The sequence below is a fragment of the Falco cherrug genome, chromosome 8 (genome assembly GCF_023634085.1).
Source record: "Falco cherrug isolate bFalChe1 chromosome 8, bFalChe1.pri, whole genome shotgun sequence".
In the NCBI taxonomy this organism is placed as follows: Eukaryota; Metazoa; Chordata; class Aves; order Falconiformes; family Falconidae; genus Falco; species Falco cherrug.
Window position 1 is genome coordinate 32,140,750 of NC_073704.1, and position 21,237 is coordinate 32,161,986.

The 21,237-nt window shown below is 40.0% G+C and overlaps 1 protein-coding gene across 8 annotated transcripts in view; it reads left to right on the top strand.

The window, feature by feature from the left end:
• The window catches only part of KALRN (kalirin RhoGEF kinase), a 528,324-nt gene that overhangs the window by 302,103 nt on the left and 204,984 nt on the right, over positions 1-21,237 (top strand). For all 8 annotated transcript variants that reach the window (XR_008733430.1, XR_008733429.1, XM_055717657.1 and 5 more), the window contains exons 11-12: positions 5,663-5,854; positions 20,129-20,298. Coding sequence is in view for 6 of the 8 variants with exons in the window: in XM_055717657.1 (XP_055573632.1) it covers positions 5,663-5,854; positions 20,129-20,298 (362 nt within the window). In the remaining 2 variants the exon portion in view is untranslated. The remainder of the gene's footprint in view (positions 1-5,662; positions 5,855-20,128; positions 20,299-21,237) is intronic.

Here is a 21,237-nt window from a genome sequence, read left to right on the forward strand (position 1 = left end):
TAATGCAGTAATGTGTCTGATCACCTGCTCTGTTCCCCTACCTCATGTTTCACCTGATGTATACAGCTAAGCATCTTTCACTGGCTGATTGGCAGAGTTCACAACATGCTGGAGATCTTGGAGACAGTTACTATGAAAATCTCTCAAATATGATAAACAGTTGTAAAACACCGTGCAAGGGCAGATTGTTCAGGAAAAAAATTGGCCAGATTTAGGGCACAAACTCTGCCCTGGATTGCCATTAGACACGGCTATTTTCCATGTAACCTGCCTCGAAACATGCAGCAATAAACTATGTACAAGTGAAGCTGGTAGTAGAGGAAAAATGACAGAATCAGTTCCTGAAAATACACTTGAGTTGAAACCAAAACTGCTGCACTAAATTGATTGATGCATTAAAAATGTGGGGAAGGGTCAGTAAAAACACAAATATATATGATTGGTGTTTCCTGGGTTTTGGTTGTTTGGTGTTTTTTCCCTAATTTGGAAAGGATGTTAAGGTACTTGAATGCATCCAGACAAGGGCAGCCAAGCCGGTGCCAGGGCTAGAAGACATGTCCTGTGAGGAGCGGCTGAGGGCTCCGGGTCTGTCTCGTTTGGAGAAAAGGCGGCCGAGGGGCGGCCTCACGGCTCTCTGCAGCTCCCTGCGGAGGGGAGGTGGGGAGGGAGACGCTGATCTCTCCTGCCTGGGATCCAGGGACAGGACACGGGGAAATGGTTCAAAGCTGAGCCAGGGGAGGGTTCATCTGGGCATTAGAAAGGGTGGTCAGACACAGGCACAGGCTTCCCAGAGGGGTGGTCGATGCCCCAAGCCTGTCGGTGTTTAAGAGGTGTTTGGGCAATGCCCTTAACAATGTGTGTTAACTTCTGGTCAGCCCTGAATTGGTCGGGCAGCTGGACTAGGTGATGGTCCCTTCCAACTGAAATAGTCTATTGCATTCCATTTCTAATTTTTTTCTAAATGACAAAGGTATTTGACTTCTTTAGATTGCAATACATATCATAAGAAAGGCAAAATCTTTCTGTTCTGCCTCTAAACTTTTATCGGTCCAAGAATTAACTGATACATTATTCAGTGTTTTTGCATTTAATTTTGCTTTATTTTTATTTAGGAAAAAGTACTTTCAAAGCAGAATTGGGGCCCTTTGGTTAGTTTGTACTGAGCACTGCAGTGCTATTGTCTGTGTAGCAAATAAGGCCAAGCATGAACCGCAGGCAGCCAGTGCGCTCTGATGTTGAGAATCAGTGCAGCTCCTACCCTGGATTAAATTTGGAGAGAACAGTTGATGAAACGCTTCTCTGGCACTAAAATTATGGACAAAATAGTATTTGATTCAACTTTAAGGAAATATCTTAGGCAGTTTGCTAAAAGAGCTGTGTTTGGATAGCGCATTTCCAATGCAGCGATGGCTTCATGTGTGTTAACCTGGAGACACGGTGGAATCCTGGCTGAGCCATCTACCTGGGTCAGAGGTGGAAATGGATCCTAACGTTTTGGCCCTTGATGGTCTGAAATGCAAAGGAAAGCACAGTAAGTGTAACAGTCAAATTTCACATCAGCTTTTTCATAAACCATTTTTTTCAACTTGCTACAGAATATCAAACTCTTAAGAACTAATGAACGAAAGTTACAGGGAATGCTGTTGGTATATATTTCCATGGGATAAGACAACAATCACCTGCCTTCTGATCTGTGGTAGGGATTATTGTATAGGTTTTGTTAGTCTATTTATTTTCTATAATTGTGTTTCTTTTTTGTTATTCGCAAGAAACAGAAGATATATGAAAGCCTTCTGGTTCTGTCTAAAATGAACTCTGAGAGCATCTATTACAGCCGTTTCCAGTCTGAAACCTGAAGGGTACAGTTTCATTTTCTTGTGTTTGCAGATTTCATGATTGAAATAGGTGATTATGCAAAGATTAATATAGAAAGATCATTAAGGGATTTGAGATGGTGGTTGGTTTTGTGCTTGAAATGGTGCAGAAGTATGTAATTCCAGTTAGCTGATCACTAAGAATTTCAAGGATTTGCATGAGGTTTCTCCCAGGGGTTAATGCAATGTTAGGAAAGAATGCCATACAACCCTAAAATTTCAGAGACCATATCATTGTATAACTCAGATTATTTTTCTGTGGAACACATGCTATTGTAGTTTGACAGGAACAAATTTCCACAGATACAGAGGAGAGATTCTTCATGGGATCTCCCTTTGGAGGGTTTAGCCATTTTTGGTGTCACCTTTCTCAGGATGCCACTTCCATGCACCTGCAGTTTGCAGAAAAGGGGACAGCTATGATTGTCCTTGTAGGAGAAAAAATTTCCTTCTGTGGTTACATTAGCTCTTACCTCCTTCCAAAGTTTTGAATCCTGATACCAGTTTGGAGATGTACCTAGATCCTGTGCTTCTGGTAGATCCTGCCAGATCTCAGAAGGACTGGGAATCTGAGGTAACCTCTTCTGGCTGGGGGTAGTAGGACAAGGAGGCACTATATGCTTCTCTTCATCGTGAAACTTTATTCTCTTTTGGATTCCCACCCATTCCTGATCCAGGGTTATGTCACACCAAAAAAGTACGAAGTGCTTCAAACAAATGAAATAAGGGTCTCTAATCTGAAGAGTTTACTAAGAAGAGAGTGAGCTCAGGATGAAAATGTGTGACGCACGCAAGCAGTGCAGCATTACAGTACCAACCAGGATGAAGCTCTCAGGTTCAACATATCTTTAGTTCAGCACTTGTAGAGAAATAGATGTGCCTCAAAATATTTGATACATGTAACAACTTCTGATATGATTTATATGCACTTTAATCAAATGAACAGAACAAAAGCAGAGCAGGCCCTCACCAAATAACTAACCTCTAGCTTATTTGGCCTGTGCTGTGTTTATATCTCATGAGACAGTAGATGACAATTCTTTCATGAATACGTCAAACTCTGGAGTTCAAGGCAAGTGTGGTTAACTCCCAAATGTGATTACTTACATGAAATGTATCTAAATCTCTTAAATCTGCAACAGTGAGCTGGAAGTCTCTCAGCACCAGGCATTCCTTCTGTAATGGCAGGGATAAAGCCATTAGTGTTTTTCCAGTCATAAACAGCACCTGTTTTTAAAACACAGACCCTTAGCTGCAAGCTCAGTGGACAAACATAGAAAAGGAGCTGAACTTCACCATACTTAAAATGTGCTGTGTTCAGGCTTCTTGTGCATGACACATTTATGCAAACATGTCCAAGATTAGGTGGGAATGGTTCAGGAAAGTATAACAGTATGCTGATGGTTTCTGGCACAGCCCAGGGGAAACACTGTATGTGCCTCCTTCCACATTCCCCTTTGCCTTTGAGAACCTTGTGCAATACAAAAGGGACTGCTGCAGGACCACTGCATCCTTTACTGTCTGTGCAGCGTGGCCAGAACCTCTGTTGAGGCCAGCCCACATGAATTTTTTACCCGGTCTAGGGCTCAGCTTACACCCTTTTCACCATGCAGTATATTTGTATCTGATCGTTGTATTGGTGAGCTCGCCTCGTCTAGGTGGAATTAGGTACAGCACATGCTGGAGTCAGTAAACCTATGGTTTTCAGCAGAGATGAACATAAGCGTGTTAGGGACAAAGGCAGTAAAGCTGTATTCATACTGTATTTCAAGGTGTTTGTGTCCCAGATCTGTGCCATAAGCAGAGAGCAAATGCATTTGAAAATATACTAAATGTTATAAATAAAAGCAGAGAACAGCTGTCTCCGCAGGGAGCTGCACTGGTGTTTGAGCTGTTGTAGTGGTAATGTGTGAAAAACCCTAGAGTGGAGTAGACTTTGAAGAATAGTGCTAGCTTTGGCATTTTCTCCAAATACTATTGGAAGAGGATCATTCAGAAAGGATGCTGTTAAGTGAAATTGGACCCTAATTCAGATCATATTAAATGGAACATTTTTTACAAATTCTCAGCTAAAGAGGTTTCCAAAAAATGATTATTAAAACATAACATTTGCCGCTGTTAACAACCTAACCATTATAGCAGCGGCCTGAAAGTGAGGGAATAAAAATTTACTGTTGGTAACAAAACTGTCTAGAATATGTTCTTCACAGTCCAAAAGGAGAAATGCAAATACTGTGTATTTATAGTCAACCCTCAGAAACTGGGAAAATGAACAGTGAATGAGCTGGTTTCTTTCTGCTTTTTATAACTGGGAATATTTTCCCCCATTAAACACTTGGAGGCCAGTGAGAAAATTGAATATTTTCTCAAGCAACAGCTATTGACTGCAGCAGGGTATTATCTAAGAACAACATAACTTGATTCATGTCTTTTATATTTGACAGTGTTTCTTTAATGCTCAGAAGTACATGTGTGTCCACAGTGTTCAAAGATGTGTATGCATCGAGTTAATGTATTTTTAAACTGAGAAGGATTCTCAGCAGGATTTTGAAAAGGATAGTGCTACAATTCTGGTTCTGTTGATGCAGAGGTTAAAATTCCCAGTGGAGAAGTCAGGCCAAAACCAAACATTTCTAAAGATCTCACCCGGTACTGGAAACACCCTTAAGCTGATATCTTTGTCTGTCCTTATTTTTGTTAAGTGTTAAACACCACAGAGCTGTTGGCCTCAGCTTCAGTGAAGAAAGCTTTTCTATGACAGCAAGGGCTGGCTATGTTCAGTTAGCTAAACACAGCTGACAGAACCATCGCTCCGTGGCTATGGAGAAGATGACTGCACTCCCTTTCCATTTCTGCTGTTATTTATGAGACTCTCTCATGTATTAGTTCAGTGCTGTTTTCCAGCAGTGTGGAAGAGGGCAAGAAAGGATAAACAGGTAGTTTGAAAGCTGAGGTAATTCACCTTTGTTCCTCCACAGTCTGGCATGTCTTGGGTACATGGCTTCACTTCTGCATTCTTCAGTTCCCTCTCTTTAAAGTGGAGGTAATACATCTCATATCGCAAGGGCTGTGGCTATGGGGTAAATCTATTCAGGATGGTGAAGTGTTCAAATTCTTATGTACTGGAGGGCAGGTATGTGCCTTGGACAAACTGGAAATTATACCCCTCCAAAACAATCTGAGCATTACATACTGAGCTGCAAGCTAATCAGATAGAATTACTCCATTTAGAAATACGATGCAGAATAGTAGATGAGAAGAAAAAACATAGAAGGAACTTGAAGACAGTCTTCTCAAGTTATCTCACAAAAGCCAGTGAAAGGAAAATGGTTTTTGAGGCTGAGATGTCTCTGGCTAACGTAATTACATGCTATAACATGAAAGCCATTGGGATGCCTTTGCAACGAGCCAGTAGCCGACTGTCATGTGAGGCACCATAGGCTTCTGAGGTCGTTAGTCCCACTTGCTTCATTACATTATCTTTGAGAAATTCCAGGCAACTTGGAAATAAACAAGTTCACAGTCCTGCTGCTGTGCCTGGCAGGATTGGGCTGGGGTGGTGTGTTCCAAATAAGAAATTATTTCATGTGTACTCAGGTATTAGTCTTAAGTGGCTTTATACATTCTCCTTTCACAGAGGGCAGTGCTAGTAGGAATTCTAACTTTTGTTTTAAAACTCTGGTAATCACTTTTTCTCATACTTTTGAAAGTATAAACATCCTATTTCAGGGGTTTACTTGCCACAGTTGTATTACTCATACTCCATTTCTTGCTTTGATTGCTGGTAGAATACGTACACCAATGCAGACAAGCTTTTGGAGGCTGCAGAACAGTTGGCTCAGACTGGGGAATGTGACCCTGAAGAGATCTATAAAGCAGCCCGGCATCTGGAAGTACGGATTCAGGACTTTGTCCGGAGGGTGGAACAGAGGAAACTTCTCTTGGACATGTCAGTCTCCTTCCATACCCACACCAAAGAGGTAAGATGTGCATGAAGGAATTTTTCTGAGTATTGCAGACTGCTGCAAGAGGCTGACTGAAAACTCAGACAACAGAGAAAAGGTGTCTTCACCATGCAGGGCTGATACCAGTTCGTTTGATGCATATGATGAACCGTTGTAAAGAGGAAGTAAAATGTGAATGAAATATATGAAAGATACAGTACACTAAAATACAGGAACAACGTTTCTTAACATATTAAGCAGTGCTAAATTCACAACTAGAATGTCTTGTTAAAAATAAGAATTCTCTTGTAAGAACACGAGTTGATATTAACACATTAGGTATAAACATGCTAGCAGTGTGATATGCATCCTCAGAGGGTTTCCAGTTGAATATAATGCTAATTAATGTATCCATTATTATTAAGTGTTACTGGATTTTTTTTTGCATTGTTACATTGTTTAATGAGGGCAGACTTCACTTTTCAAAATTACGGTTAAAGAGCAAAAAGCCACATACTGATACCATGAATCAGTGAGGACCTGAAGAAATGCTGTTTAGTGTAATTGAAAAATATCCAGAGATAAGGCTGCCTTGCCAGAGATACAGAGATACAGTGGACAGGACATCAAATGGGAGGCCACTGGGGACATAATTAAAGCATACTTCACATTTTTCTGCAGACCAAAGGCCATTCACTCATGAGCGACTTTTAAAGATAGGGTTTCTGCTGAGAGACATGGAATTAGTCAGAATGGTTGTTTTCATGCTCTGCAGCATCTGTTTGCAAAGGCACACTTGATCAGAAAGATGCTCTTAGAAGCTGAAAGCTTTGCCTGTGTTCATGGTTTTACATGTTACGAACAAGTTGTGTATAGCAGGCTTCAGCATGTTGGGGAGCCTCCTTAAACAGAAGTTGTGTGCACACGTTCATATATATGTATGTATATATATACACACACACACACATCCATATAGAAGATGGAGTTACAGTGTGGCCATTATAGCTGCTGATACATTAATATTTTTCTTTTACATTCTGCTTCAGCAATACACTAAAATGTGTTTACTTTAAGCTTGTGAGTAGTACTATTGTTTCCAGTGTAGCTCAAATGCTTGCAGAAATGCTGGTTTGCCACAGGGGAAACTTAATTGGTTATTTCCTCAGGCAAAATTATTTCATAACAGTTTCCTACTGTGATTAACCTCACTTCACCTATGCAGGTGGTGACTAGTAACACAAAGATAGGGATGACTCCAGGAAGTTATCAGCAAAATATGTTTTCTATCATCTAATTTCTTCTAATGATTACTGGTACTGTGTAGCTTAATTTGGGTTTGAGAACTAAAGCTTCCCTGTATTAAATGTTTTGGATTGCAGTGCACTATACTCACTTCTACCCTTCTTTAACAAGAAGGGAATTTGCCTGCTCCACTCACCTGGTTTTAATGAGCCCTGCTTTGGTATCTAGAAATGGAGAAATATAAAAATGCACATTTTTTTAACTATTACAAAAAAACAGTCTTTTGTGACAGCTGTTTACTAGATATTGACAGTACACCCTAAATCTCTGCCTCATTGAGGTTGACCCATGAGACAGGTTGGTGTTGTGATGCCTTTTTTGAAAGCTCAGTACTTGCTGTCAGTTTTAGGGAGACCTAGAATGGACAGACTCCGGGTGCCTTTCTCTGTCTCTAGAGGGGAATTGAGGCAGCTGTAGCGTTAAACTGGGATATCAGCAAAGTCAGGGTGAACCCAGGAATCCACCTTCATCAGAATAAATGACAGCCATTGGGTTGGGTGCAAAGAGGCCGCTGAAGTTATAGCAGTCTCCAGCAGGTGCCCAGTGTCAGAGGATGCACAGTAGCTCTGCAGGAGAAAGGAAGCTTTCACTCACTTCTGTGTTAATTCACTCCTGTGGGGGCCAAATGCTCTGATTTTCTGCAGGTTCACTGAATTTCATTGTGTGTCAGCACCTGCCTCCTTCAGTGACACGTTTCTGCACTGGTGGGAGTCACACAGCCCAAATACCTCATTTTCTGCCAATAATAATAAGTGAGGAAATTATTGCTGGTTTAGTATTTGTCTGCCAGCTGAGGAGATCCCCACAGACACAGTGAAGTAACCAAAGACTGCCAGGGGGGAACTGGTACAAAGGGCAAAGCATTACAAGAGAGCATCAGATCTGTATTTGCCTTTTTATGCTATAAATAAATTGGCTCAAGTAGAAATGACTAATTGCTTGGCCTTGCTTAGCCCTTCACATATATTGTAAAATGGGGAGTTAAGCAATGTAATTGTCATTCTTCAACGTGAATATAAAAGAGAGAGCTGGATTCCTCAAAATTGAAGAAATACAAATGTCCTCCCTTTGCCATCATGTCTATGATAGTATTATGTCCTTTCTGTGTTTCTTATCAGCTGATCTCAGTTGGTTCCTCTCTGGGGTCTGCCTAGGAAATGAGCTCAGCCTCAGTGTGACCTCCCAGCCTACAGAGCTGGGCTGGACCAAATGCAGGTTCTTGCTCTAGCCACTTGCCCACTTATCCAGGTCAGATCTGCACCATCCATGCTCATTCAATGAAACTGCTTAAAAATAAATTCACTGCATTTGCTGGGATTTCAGTTCCAAACAGCAAAGATAACATTAGGTTCCAACTTTGAACTTAGGATTTGTCAAGCAAAATTCCCTTTGAGCCAGTAGCGTTTTAGCTAAGTTCAAAGAGTTCACAGTCAGATTTAAATTATAGCAGATGTCAAGGTAAAAACCCCTTTGGTTCAGCAGTGAAATACAGGCAGATCGGAGATCCATTGCTGCTGTTTCACCAGAAGACTTTCCAGTTACAGTGCTGACATACGCCTCCTTGATTTACCTTGCCCTTCCTACACGCCATGCTGTACCTGATGCTGGACTGGGCTATGCCCATCCCGACCCATCACCTAGGAGTGCCTTGGGGCAAGGAGAAAGCAGTTTGGCTGGCATGTTGTTAACAAGTTTAACACCTGACATATTTTGCATTATTCTAGAAGGTGTTATTACTTACTTAATCATAACGATCATTATTGATTTCATCCTTTGTAGTTCTTAAAAACATTTTTTAAACTATTAGCAACTGTTTCTCTTATGTCCTTGGAAACGAGTAACACTCCCCTTCATGTTATCTTGGCAATAATGCAGGAAACTATGGCCCAGGTATATTTTTCATCTAAGTTTCCCAAATTCTCATTATTTCTTGATATATTAATCTACTGAGACAGAACTGGTAAAATGGAGAATTAAGTAGAAAGAATCAGTCTTACTGACATGGGTATTATGGAAATATTCTAAATATCTCTCTGCAACAAACATACCGCTTCTGACAGTCTTCCTAGCACAGACGAATTGCATTTCAGATGTGGTAATTCCTAAACATGGATGAGTACATTGATTGTGAACTTCTCCCTGTTTGACCTGTACTCTGCCTCCCTCTTCATCTCCATCTGTGACTGCTCAGATTCCCAGCACATGGGAAACTTGTAACAGCTCCCATTTTTAAAAAGTGACCTTGTCATAGAAATGTTTCCTTTTGTAATCTGCCTTGCTGGGATTTCTTCAGGACAATATATAGTGTTGAATGAGCAAGTCATTTAAATCCAGATATCTCATGAACAATGAAAGTTAAGAGTGGCTTTTCTATACTACAGCAGACTTGAATCACTGCTCATTTCATGTGAAAGCATTATAAGAGGATTCCTTCTGCTAAACTCTGACTTACACAGTTGAAGGAATATGAAAAAGACTGTCAATTAAGCATAACAACATTTTTTTTTTAACTGGCCTTATTTAGCAATACATGCAATAGGCTGAAATTATGACTTTCTGGTATGGTAAAAACATTTTAGAGGCATAAATTTAGAGCAGTCCCCTAAATGATTGTTAGTGTCATAACTGATGAGTAATGTAGTTGTCCTATTGCCATGCCTAAAAGAGATGCGTGTCTCACTGTCCTGCAGTATTCATTATGCTCTCTTAGTTTATAGTCAATATTTTCATACCCTTTTAGGCCAAGGCATTACCCTGGGAATCAAATCCAATTATCTGTATAGCAGGGTAAAATTATAAATTATTATCAGTGCTTTCAACAGAATTGTACCTGAATAATTTCTCTCAGGATTAAGTGTGATTGAATTCAGGTTTTTACTTCAGATCTGAATTAATTATTGGCAGGATTGTCAAATCTTGCAGTTTTATCACAAATCCTATGACAGTTGATGTTTTTCTGTGAGGTCTCAGCTGCTAGGATCAAATGATGATACAGGATTCTTGGCTATCATTTCATTTTGTTTAAAATAGAATAGTTTTTTAGCCTCCTGGAGAAGAGGTTGCAGATGTGATAAAATCACACCTGGAAGACTCAAAAACCTCAAGGCAAATAATAAAAGCATCTTGTAATTCATTGTCTGAATCTTAGTATTTTACATTGGTCTCACAGTTTTAAACTTATGGTTCTGAAGTGTGCTTTACAATTCAATTGTGTGTAGATACAAGAGTACAGTCACTATTTCCATATCATTAAAAACTTTTTAAATCCTCTTGCATAATTAAATGATGACTTAGCATCTTGTAAATGTCTTTACTTTCCATACCAATTTTCTTCTCTATTTAGCAATTATAGTTTTGCTTTACCTGGCTTAAAGTGGCAGGAAATACTGGTACCAGCAGTTTCTGATACAGCTTCATTGCTGGGAGCTTAAACTACAAGGTAGAAAAGCCTGGGAATTACTTTTGTCAAGTAGGTGTTGAGGTGAGGCTGCACATAGATAGCTCTGTGTGATATCTACATGCAAATAAATTCTTGACTTCATCGGCAGGATTTTAAGCTTTTAGGATTAATTTAGGTGTTTAAGAGCAAGCCTATGTACCCCAGTGTATTCTCCATGTAACTGACATAAAGGTTTGTTGCATTACTTGTTGTATTAGCTGATAATGCAGTTGCTAATTTAAGAACAAGGAACTTCACTGAATTTAGATCCATTTGCAATATATGGGTCTACAAAGCAGTTCTGCAGTTGCTTCATAGTTCTTTGGTGCATGAAAAGCATGTTTTCATACCATCCCTATTTTTCTCATTTTTCGTTGGATTTCAGATCACCATTTTGGGTTGTGTTGACTCCAGTAAGAGAGTAGGAAAAAAGCAGGAGAAGCAGTAGTGTGGTTTCACGTCATGTGCCCTGTGCTTTGCTGGCTGTTGGTAGGTCAGAAGAGCATAGGACGAGGTGCTCAGTGCTTGCAGTTCCATGTGGAGCCTGCTAGGTCTACTTGGCCCACAGAATAACGGGATTAGTATGCTTAGGAAATATTTAACGCTGAGAGAAATAAGCTGCCAATCTCTTAACAGGTTCTTTCTGAACATGTGCAAACTGGTACTTGGCAGGTCTTCTGAGTGACCAAATCTGGGCAAATTTTCACAGGGATGGCATAATGTATATTCTTGACATCAGGGCTAAATCTTGCAAAATTTCAAACCCTTGCTTAAAAGTATTGAGGGTCTGGAGCATCTCATGTGAGCAGAAATAAGACTCCTTTTAAAACACAGGCAAAGTAACTCCTTTTCCCTTTCCTCTCATTCTGAACCTTTCACCTCAAAATTCATCAAGTTCAACCTTAAGCAGATACCTGGTATGGAAAGTTTCATTCTGAACAGTTTGTCTGATAAGGCCATGAGAAACCGAGAGCAAAGTCCTGGACCATTAAGTGTCAGGCAACTTCCTATGTAGACCTTAACTATTTGTGGTCAACACGTCACACTGGTCACCCCACAGATATCATTGGGTACTCAAGTGAGTAATGGGAGTGGGTTTACCTTGCCAGTTAGGAACAGTAACAGTGTTCTATTGCAGGCACTGCTAACAATTTTATTTGATAACTAAGACCTGTGAAATTAGATTCTCTCTGCTTCGGTTGAATATCATGATTAGGAGATTGTTTCAGTGCAAGTCACTAATTTTGACAGGTCTTGGCCCTCACGTTGTGGCAGAGTTGCTGGGAAGCAGGAAGCAGAAAGCTCAAGGGGCTAAGGTTGGCTGCAGTTGACTCTCATCAGAAGAGTTGACAGAATGTATCAGAGTTAATAATGGAGCAAACATGATAGTGGTTCTGGGATATATTGCATAATCCTGTCATTCATTGTAAATTGACCCAGGATTCAAAGTTAATGTTACTGAACTTAATTTGCTGTTTGATTTTAACTGTTTGATTATTAAAATGACATTTCAGAGTAATCACCCATCAGATAATAGAGACTTGTGATGAAGGGGATAATCAGTTTAGCAATTCCACTTGCTGGCAACTTCTGGAAGTCCTGAAAAGGTCTTGTTCTCTGAACATGTCTCCCACAAAGTATTTGTCTTACGCACTTTGACACTACTCCTGTCCTGGACAGTGCTTTTGTTCCTTTTCTCGTATTACAGCCAGATTTAAAAAACCAAAAAGCATAAAACACCAAAATGACCCAAACTGTCTTTCTGCACATAAAATATTCACTGACTGGCCATTTCAAATCTCAGTACTTTTCAGGGTTAGAATGAAGCACTACGTGCCTTGTTCAAAATCTAGAAAATTTGTTCCTTCAATGGATAAAATTAACAGCTGTAATAGATAGAAAGCAGCATACAAAATCAGACTTTTGAAAAAATCTGTCCCCCCTCTCACTGCAGGGATGTGAAACATAAAAGCTTAAATTTATGCCTCTTAACAAATATGAATTGTTTTTGCTAGGAGCTGAATCAGTGTAGTTTGACGAGAAGGAATATTATAAGCAAAGAAATAACAAGACAAGGGGGTGGAAAAAATTGCATTTATAAGGGATTAAGTAAACGCTGATTTAAAAAAAAACAACAACAACAACCAGTACTTGTTTTCTAAATATTCTGATAAACCCATCAGAGGTGGATTTGCAGACAGAGAGCAGAGGCTGTGCGAGAAGTGAACTGCCAGAGCTGCAAATGCAGATAACGCATGCAGTTCTTTACCTGGATGGCAGATTCCTTGGAGGAGACAGATGCGTTGCCAGCTACTGTTATCATTCTGACGACTGGGTCTGTAGAGAGGGCTCTGCTGGTATAACAAGTGTTATTTTTGTGTGAGCTATGTAAAAAGTTCACTTTTGGTTATCAGCAATCAATTACCATGAAGCACAGAATCAAAAGCAAATCCCTCTCCAACTCCAGAGCATAGACTGTGGTTTTGACCAAAATGCAAACATTCACCAGTCATTCGTGCTGATGGTTTCTTTGCAGAGTTAAATCGTGTCTATAAAGCTACCAAAGGTCTGAGAATGAGGAACTAGGACAGCTGGGATGGTGCGGGGTACCCCTCTTTCCTGTCCATTTGTTGTCTAGAAGCAAGGCTTTTTCATGAAAGATTAAGAAGCTGGGAATGAAGAGAGCTGTGGTATCCTGGCAGCACATCCCGCTCTTGAGCAGGGGAGTTTGAAGCACAGCCAGACTGCTAGTGAATAAAACTACCATCTGTGATGGCAAAAACCTGTGAGACAGAACCAAGGTAAAAAGAATTAAATGCTTGTAAATGCAGCCACATAAACCAAATGTCAGGAAGTCAAACTTGCGGCAGAGCAAGGGCAGGGACATGGAAGAGTTCTTTCCATCATTCTGCCGTGGGCTAGCCAAAGGATTCCTATAGACTGCAGTTAAGTTCATACTTTTTGCTGTCTGCATTTTTCAGGTCATTCATCAGCATTTTGACTGACTGCTTGGCTTCACTCAAATGTCACCGTTGGCTTTTGAGGGCCCTGGCATGTGTTTTGCATGTTATGGAGACAGGTCTCCAGCCTGTATGCCTTGCTCTCCAAATAACAGTGGTTTGTGCTGCAACTAGAAGGGTGTTTTATGAGGACCTTTAAATAGGATATGTCAACTCTCATAAAGTACCCTTTTATTAGTCATATTACAGCCCATTTTCCTGATTTTTTTTTTAAAAAGCTGAGGAAGATGAGCTTCTCCCAGCTTCACTATGTGGGCTTGCAGCTTTTACTGCTGTGTACAAAAGCAATAGAGTGCGCAGCCAGTGCCTGTGATAATTTGTGTACTGAGTAAATCTTCATCAAAGCCATACAGTGACACTCCTGTAATTCACTCATCACTCAAGACGCATTCTGTTGCACCTTCACTTCATGTATGCAACAGAGTCAACACAACTAGTTTAAAATGGTTAGTATCAGTATAGTGGTTCAAGTTGATGGATCCAATAAGACTTTTTGGTTAGAGAAAGGTCTTACAGTTTGTTTAATCCTTAGAAAGTTTCAGAATGATTCAGAATTATCACAAGTGATTTATTTCTGAGATTTCTATGCATAGTGCACAAAGTTGTGCAAAAGGCTCAAAGCAGCAGATCAGGGTACGACTGCAAGTGATATGGCCAGTCACTGGGAAAAGCGCAGAGGAAAGAGGCAGTGCAAGTCCCATTTGAGAAGTAATGGAATGTTTAGAACCAGTGAATAATTCAGAAGAAAATGTAATGGTACCTGCTTTTATTTAAGTAAATTGCTGAATTTGTAGTTTGTATTTTACAGCTGTGGAAAGCTCCTGCTGCATTAAATTGTACTGTATTACACTGGTATAAATCTGAGTAAATCTGCTGTAGGAAGAACTTCTCCAAGCCTATTAGCAGTATGATCAAGTGCAGAATTTGATTTGCTTAGTACAATTACTTCAGTTAATTACATCCAGAATCATGACTACAAATAACTAATTTTAAAATTTTACTAGAAGAAGAACATGCTTTTGCAATTCGTGATGGTAGCATAAGTGACACAGAACATGTACATCTGATATAATCCAACTTTCTTTCCTAGGGCAAATAGTCTCTGAATTACAATTACATGACCTTGGGCTGGGGATCTACACACTCCCTGATGGAAGTGTAGATACCCAAATCACAATTCCCTTGCGAGGAGATTATTTTGTGCTATATCAATCTGGTCCATGCAGGACTTGGAAAAAGCATCAGATGTTTAGGTATTGCAAATCCTTTGGCCATAGGCAAGGTTACTAGTTAAAAAGCGTCAGCATACAGAAGCACCAGATGCAGCCCAACCAAGGATGAATGTCAAAAAATTGGCAAGGAAAAGGGAAAAAGCAAGAAGGAGGTTAGGAAGAGATGAGGTGGCTTTTTTCACAAAACGTTCTCTTTCTTTCCACTTGTTGTTTCTTCCCAACCAGTTTGGTGGTGTCTGACAACATTACTTCTTGCAGCAGGGTGTCTCATCAGCTGTATCTTACTGTGGAAGTCACATATTGTGGCATTTCATACGTAATATTTGGTTATAACCCATCTTGTCCCATTTTATTAGGTATGCTGTCACTGTGTGACACTTTGCTAGTGACATGCGGTCACATTACAGCTCATCATTGCATATACATTGCTTTCTATGTTTCTGTTGACGTTTGCATGAGACCTTGAATGTGACTTTGGAAAACGTTGTTGAAATATGCTTCCAATTTATAACAACCATCAGTTCTTTCAACTGAAACAGCACTGGATGCCTTCTAAGTGTGAATAAACATCAGCTGATGAAGATTAATTGTGCTGAAAAGTTTTATTATCTCCACCATGCTAGTGTGGGGAAATGAAGGTAGAAAAGGCCATTTCCTAAAGGCTGCACAGTGAAGCCAGATTCACAACAGCACTTGAATAGGTGCTTAAACTTAAGCACAGTTTAAAATCCTGCCATAAATTAGCCTGAACTTGGGGTCTATGTGACTTCCTAATGCATATTACCAGAAAGCTAGATGTTACTGCTCAGAAAAGGTTTGTATGAGCCTGGCATAGTAGCAGAGGAAAATAGGGTTGATGGACCTTGGACAGCTCTCTCTGGAGCAATTCTGTTTGTGTTTGGGTTTTTTTCTCAACCTGCCCTTGGTTCTCTGCACACTTATATTACAACTTACGGAGTGGAAGCAGTGAATATCAGGTGGGAAAGGAGAGTCCCCATATTCCACTGAATTCTTCTGTGTTCTGCTCTAGCCTTCATTGCCATGATGGATGTTCACTTCACTGAGTTGGCATGAGCATCCTTTTGGGGCCTGCTCTGCAACACATGACACTTCTCTGGCATAGTAAAAGGGTAGAACATATACCCTGGGAAGTTGCTTGTTTCCATTAACAACCCTGTTTTGAACTGCTAGCAAAAAGATATAATGTTAATTCTCATGGATTGAACTGACTGGTTCTTTGCTTTTCACTGGTCTCGTTACTCAGTGGTTTTAAACCGGTTTTGAGGGGATTAAAAGCCATCTCTGGCATTTGCCAATAGCAGTGTATAAACACTGGGTGTTTAATAGTTATTCCAAATACACAGGCAAGATTTTCTTAGCAATCTCTTTAGGGTTTAGATTTTATTTAAAGTTGTCCCTTGCTCTAAGGCAGAGGCTTTAATTTCTAGGTAACAGGCACAGATGTCCTTCAAACCTCCAGTAAGTGGTCTCATTAAGTACTTGAGTAAAATGAAGGGTATTGCATGAGATGAAATAGCTGTGAATAAAGAGCTGTATTGTCTTTTGGACAGAGGGAAACTGCCTGTGTTTTATACCAAAAAAGACACAGAAGTTGTTGCAATGCATAAGAGGTGCCAGATGCTCCCCCGAAAGAAGGGGGGGGAGTCATTCTTCTTTTCCACTGGTCTAGTAATCAGAAGAGAATTGTTTTTCTTGTTTAAAGCCATGGTTACCTTCATAAATAAAGCCTCAATTCTGGAACATTTACGGACCTTCAGCATGGATGTTTTAGGTATAGGTATTTGCCTTGGACTTCTGCGTAGCTGACAACTGTAACATTTTGCATGAGTCAGACTTGTGGCTGGATCTCTCTGATGAACTTAATTCAGGTTTTACACTTATGTGTTAGTATTTCTATATCAAATTAATCACACCAAAAGCATAGATCAATTTGAAGGAAGCACAAAAATTTTTTTTGTGTTATTTCCTCATTTTTTCCAGGATTCTATATTTTTTGTTTAGTACGTTAGGTACTACATTGTAGAGATTATCTCCTTTTCTGGACATGCACATCACTGACAAGCTTAGTAAAAGTGACCACAGCTGGATATGGAAATATTGTGTATTTGAAATGCCTGCATGCATCTGCCTATGCCCCCTGTGTAGGATCAAGTGATACATTAGCAGTAGTTTGGGGTATTGTATGTGAATAGGACAGGTGCTCACAAATTCTGCTTGTGCTAAGAATAAAAGAAGAAAGTCAGTTTCTGCAAATATCAGGCAAAAGTTGTTCCATGTAATATGCCAAATTTCAATGAAAACTTGAAACAATTCACTCAGTGTAAGCCAGCTAGCTGTTTAGAGTAGGTCACAGCATGAATTAGGAAATGCACAAGGTATCTGCTTATTTGAGGTTTTAATAGGATTTTTTTAAATCAGTTGAATAGTTGCACTAGAATTAAACATCAAGCCCTAATAGTGACAAACAGGATGTGATTTCTTTTTTGTGATTAACAGCTTTTCTGACTCTGGTTTTGCAGTGACGTGGAGGCATCTTCCCATTTCTGTGGCATTCACAAGTGGGGCTTTGTAGCAATTTATTTCAGGTGCTGTTAATTGTAGTGAATAACCTAAGAGATTTTTGAATCGGGTTCCTATTGTAAAATTGTTCCTGAAAGGTCTCCCTAATCTTATTGACTGATTCTTTGCATTAGGATTTACCAGGGATTGGTGGAGTCTAAAGGATTAAAGGTCAGTGAGTCAAGGATGACCTAGATTCTGATAGATTTATTATGCAAATCCTTACAATCACAGGTCATTAATGGAAACATCTGAAGCTAATATGAGTTAATATATTTCAGTGCTCTCTGAAACTAATGAGTGTTTTGGTTCCAGGTGAGTACGGTACAGTTTATGTTTAAGTATGTCAAGACTGCTTTGATATAGAAGTGTACTCAGAAAGTGACTTAAGATCTCAAATGTCCAGATCCTTTTGGCTGCTTCTGAAAGCTGGGTTCTGGACACGATTTTGAAAACAGGGTTTTCCTCTGAAGTCGCAGTGGGAGATTGGAAACTTTCTTCTCTGCCCTTTCTAACATGATAATTTCAAGAAAACAGCAAATTCCTAACAACAAAGCAAGTTCTCAGTTTCACTTTCATTTTTGTAAAGCAAATTCTCTGGGCTTTTTTTGTTATCTTAAGTGGAAAAATGAAATATGATGAACAGCAAGAAATATTAAAACTACTGACTTCCCAACTTGAAACAGAAGGGTGATTTATACGCATGGCCATTTTTCTCTTCTGTAGTTACGAAGTGCTGTATTACTTGAAGATCTGATAAGCAGAGAAAGTAATATTTCTGGACAGCCTGGTTCTTGCCTGTTACAGTCCAGCTGTCCCTACTGTTTGAGTGGGTGCAGGGATCAGATCAAAAGCAGGAGGATTCTGAATGTGATTTGTACATAAAGGCATTAACGCATTTTCCTTTATGGTGGCTTCCCAAAGTTCAGCATGTGGACCTCAGGCCACAAATTAAAAAGCTCTCTATTTTTTTCTTTAAATATGTTTTCATTCTTTCATTTATTTCACAAGCCTGCCTAGTTATATTTGTTTCTTTTATTAATAGTTGCCTTTTTATAGCATGCCTTTCTCCTGAGAATGTGAAAGTATGTGAATAACCTGAGCAAAGGCATTCCATTTTAGGCCAGTGGTAGGCTAGGCCATTATGATTATGCTGTTTATCCATAAACAGAGGCGTTTACCCAAAATATTCAAAGCTGACCCTGAAAATCTAACTGAAAAGCCTTCAAATTAACCATATGTTTTAAAGATTGTTTTTGCAAGTCTGTCAAGCAAGGAGGCAGTGGCTGAGGTGGGGGCAGAGCACAGGGAGCTGGGCTCTCCCTTTTCTGGTATCATGAGCAGTGCTGGGACAGGGTTTGATTTTTATTATTTTGGTTTAGATCAGGGTGATATCCTTGAAGTCAGTGGCATGTGTATAGTGTAACATTCAATGACTGGCTTTAGGTTTGGACCCCAACTGTGGGAAGCCTTGCCAGCTGGCATTTCAGACATCCCTCTCCTCCTCTCATTTTACATGGACATGCAGAATTCTCAATCTCAGAAAAAAATCCTGTAGGTTGGGGATCTAGTGCACCTCATTTTGAACAGAAACGTTTTTACCAGCTCTTTTTGCCACCCCCACACAACGTCTGTCATCTGCTTCAGGGGGTACCTGTAGGTCCCTTTGAGACAATCTGCAGCCCCCTGGAACGGCAGGCAGAAGTGCAGCCCTGCTACCGCCAGCACTGCTTCCTTTGACATTTCCCAGTGCACTGGTGGAACATTTTGTTTCCTGCTCCTGTACTTCTCTGCTACTTTGCAGAACGTACCAGCAGAAAGTGGGTTAATGGGGCAGGCATGGCACAGAGAAGTCTCTCTGGTGGAGTCATTAGGATTTGCTGGCACACTGCCAGCTCAGTTGGTGCAATTTTATACTCACTTTTCAGAGCAAGCTTAAAGGGGACACCTCCGTTCGCTTTAAGCCTTTACAGCCAACAAGATGCTGCTGAGGCTTGCCTGCCACTGCCCAGATCTCTGATGAACAGCTGGCTGGAAATTCCCATCTAAGCACTTACTCAAATGATTTATTGTTGTTGTTGTTTTGAAATTGATTACCAAGACTATTTAAAAAAAAAAGGATCTGCATGGGATTGATTGGGGATACTGCTGTCTCCTATGTTTGGATTTCCCAAAGTTAAAAAGCAGAGTCTGAGGGGCATTTTGTGGAGGGGGGTGAGTGGTGGAAACCCACAAAACCCCCTAACCCTCCACAAGACCTTCTGGCTGGGAAGGCATAGCTGAGCCCACACAGCTAGACTTCAGCCAGTACCATACATACATACCAAAGATTTTAGGTCTGTTCTGCAACAGGCTTCAGCTGCGTGTGAAATTAATAGCAGCTGATAGCACACAGGTCCTAAAAAGGGTTAGGTTATCACAGCTGTAGGGCACTGTAATTTGTTATTTGTGTAAAGAGTTAATCAGATTTATATAGTTATTGTCACATAATGAACTGAAATGCAAATTAATTTTGGAAAAAAAATACCTGATATTATATTTCTTTTACTCTGTTGCTTAAAATAGAATTGCATCAACCAGAATCAATACCAATGTATTATTTTGGTTTTAGAAACTTTAGGTCAGTTTTCATGTGAAACCTGCAGCCCTAGTTAATGCTTACTGATTTGGAATTAGAGAGCAAAAGGGTTAAATCTCAATCCCTCTCTGATTTATATTTCCCTCCCCTCCTTCCCAGCTGTGGACATGGATGGAAGATCTGCAGAAGGAGCTCTTAGAGGATGTCTGTGCTGACTCCGTGGATGCAGTTCAGGAGCTTATCAAGCAGTTTCAGCAGCAACAAACAGCCACCTTGGACGCTACACTCAATGTTATTAAAGAAGGGGAAGATCTAATTCAACAGCTCAGGTAAGCATCTACCTGGAGGACAGGTGTTGAGAAATCTGATGTATGCTGTGGTTTAGGTATGTATAAATAGGGGACTGTATGTTAGGATTAATTGGCAGAGTTTATTAACTCTTTGCTTATTTATGATTCTTCATATTCTGTGAGTATTTTATTGGAATTGTAAGGAGTGATTTGTGTGGACTGATTAGAGTAGTCTGGATTAGCATGGGATCCTGTTTGACAGAGAAATTATTTATAGGCATGGTGAAGTGAATTGAAACAAGTGTTTCAGGTGAATATTTTTAGTTGGTATTTATAGAAGATGGTTAAATGGTTGTGAGCTGAGGCCTTGTGATTTATGTGGTTACTCCTGGTGTGGGAGAAGTATATTCCTCTTAAGATTGTTAGAGGTGTATATTTTATTTACTCTTTCATTTTGTATGCAGCACCCTTCTATTTATCTTTGCCCATGTGGGATTTATTCATAGTGTCAAAGAGGGTCTTATACGGCCAGTTCCACTTGCATAGTGAATTAAAACCAGCTCATTTTGCCTGATTTAAAATACATTAAGAGACTGGTTGCAAGAAGGTGGGGTTGTTTTGGGTTTTTTTGCTTTCTCGGTCTGTAAGTGTAGTAGAATGAATGTGTGCAGAGTAAGCTTACACAAAACTTGTGAGACCTCTCTCATTTGTTCTTATTTGCAGTGATTTTCTGTGACTTTAACTTTTACAGCAGTGGAGTTTTCCTGCCTTTTAATGATGTTACCGAGCTCAAAACAAGGTCCAATACATCACTTACTCTTTAGATCTTTGTGTTGTTACAGAGTGCCCTTATCTACATGTACAAAGTGTGTGCGTTCTGTATACATGTATAATATGCCAGTCTGCCAAGTCTTACTCATTTCACCAGATACTGTCCCAGAGACTTATGTCATCCTCCTCACCCTGAGCTTTCCTAAT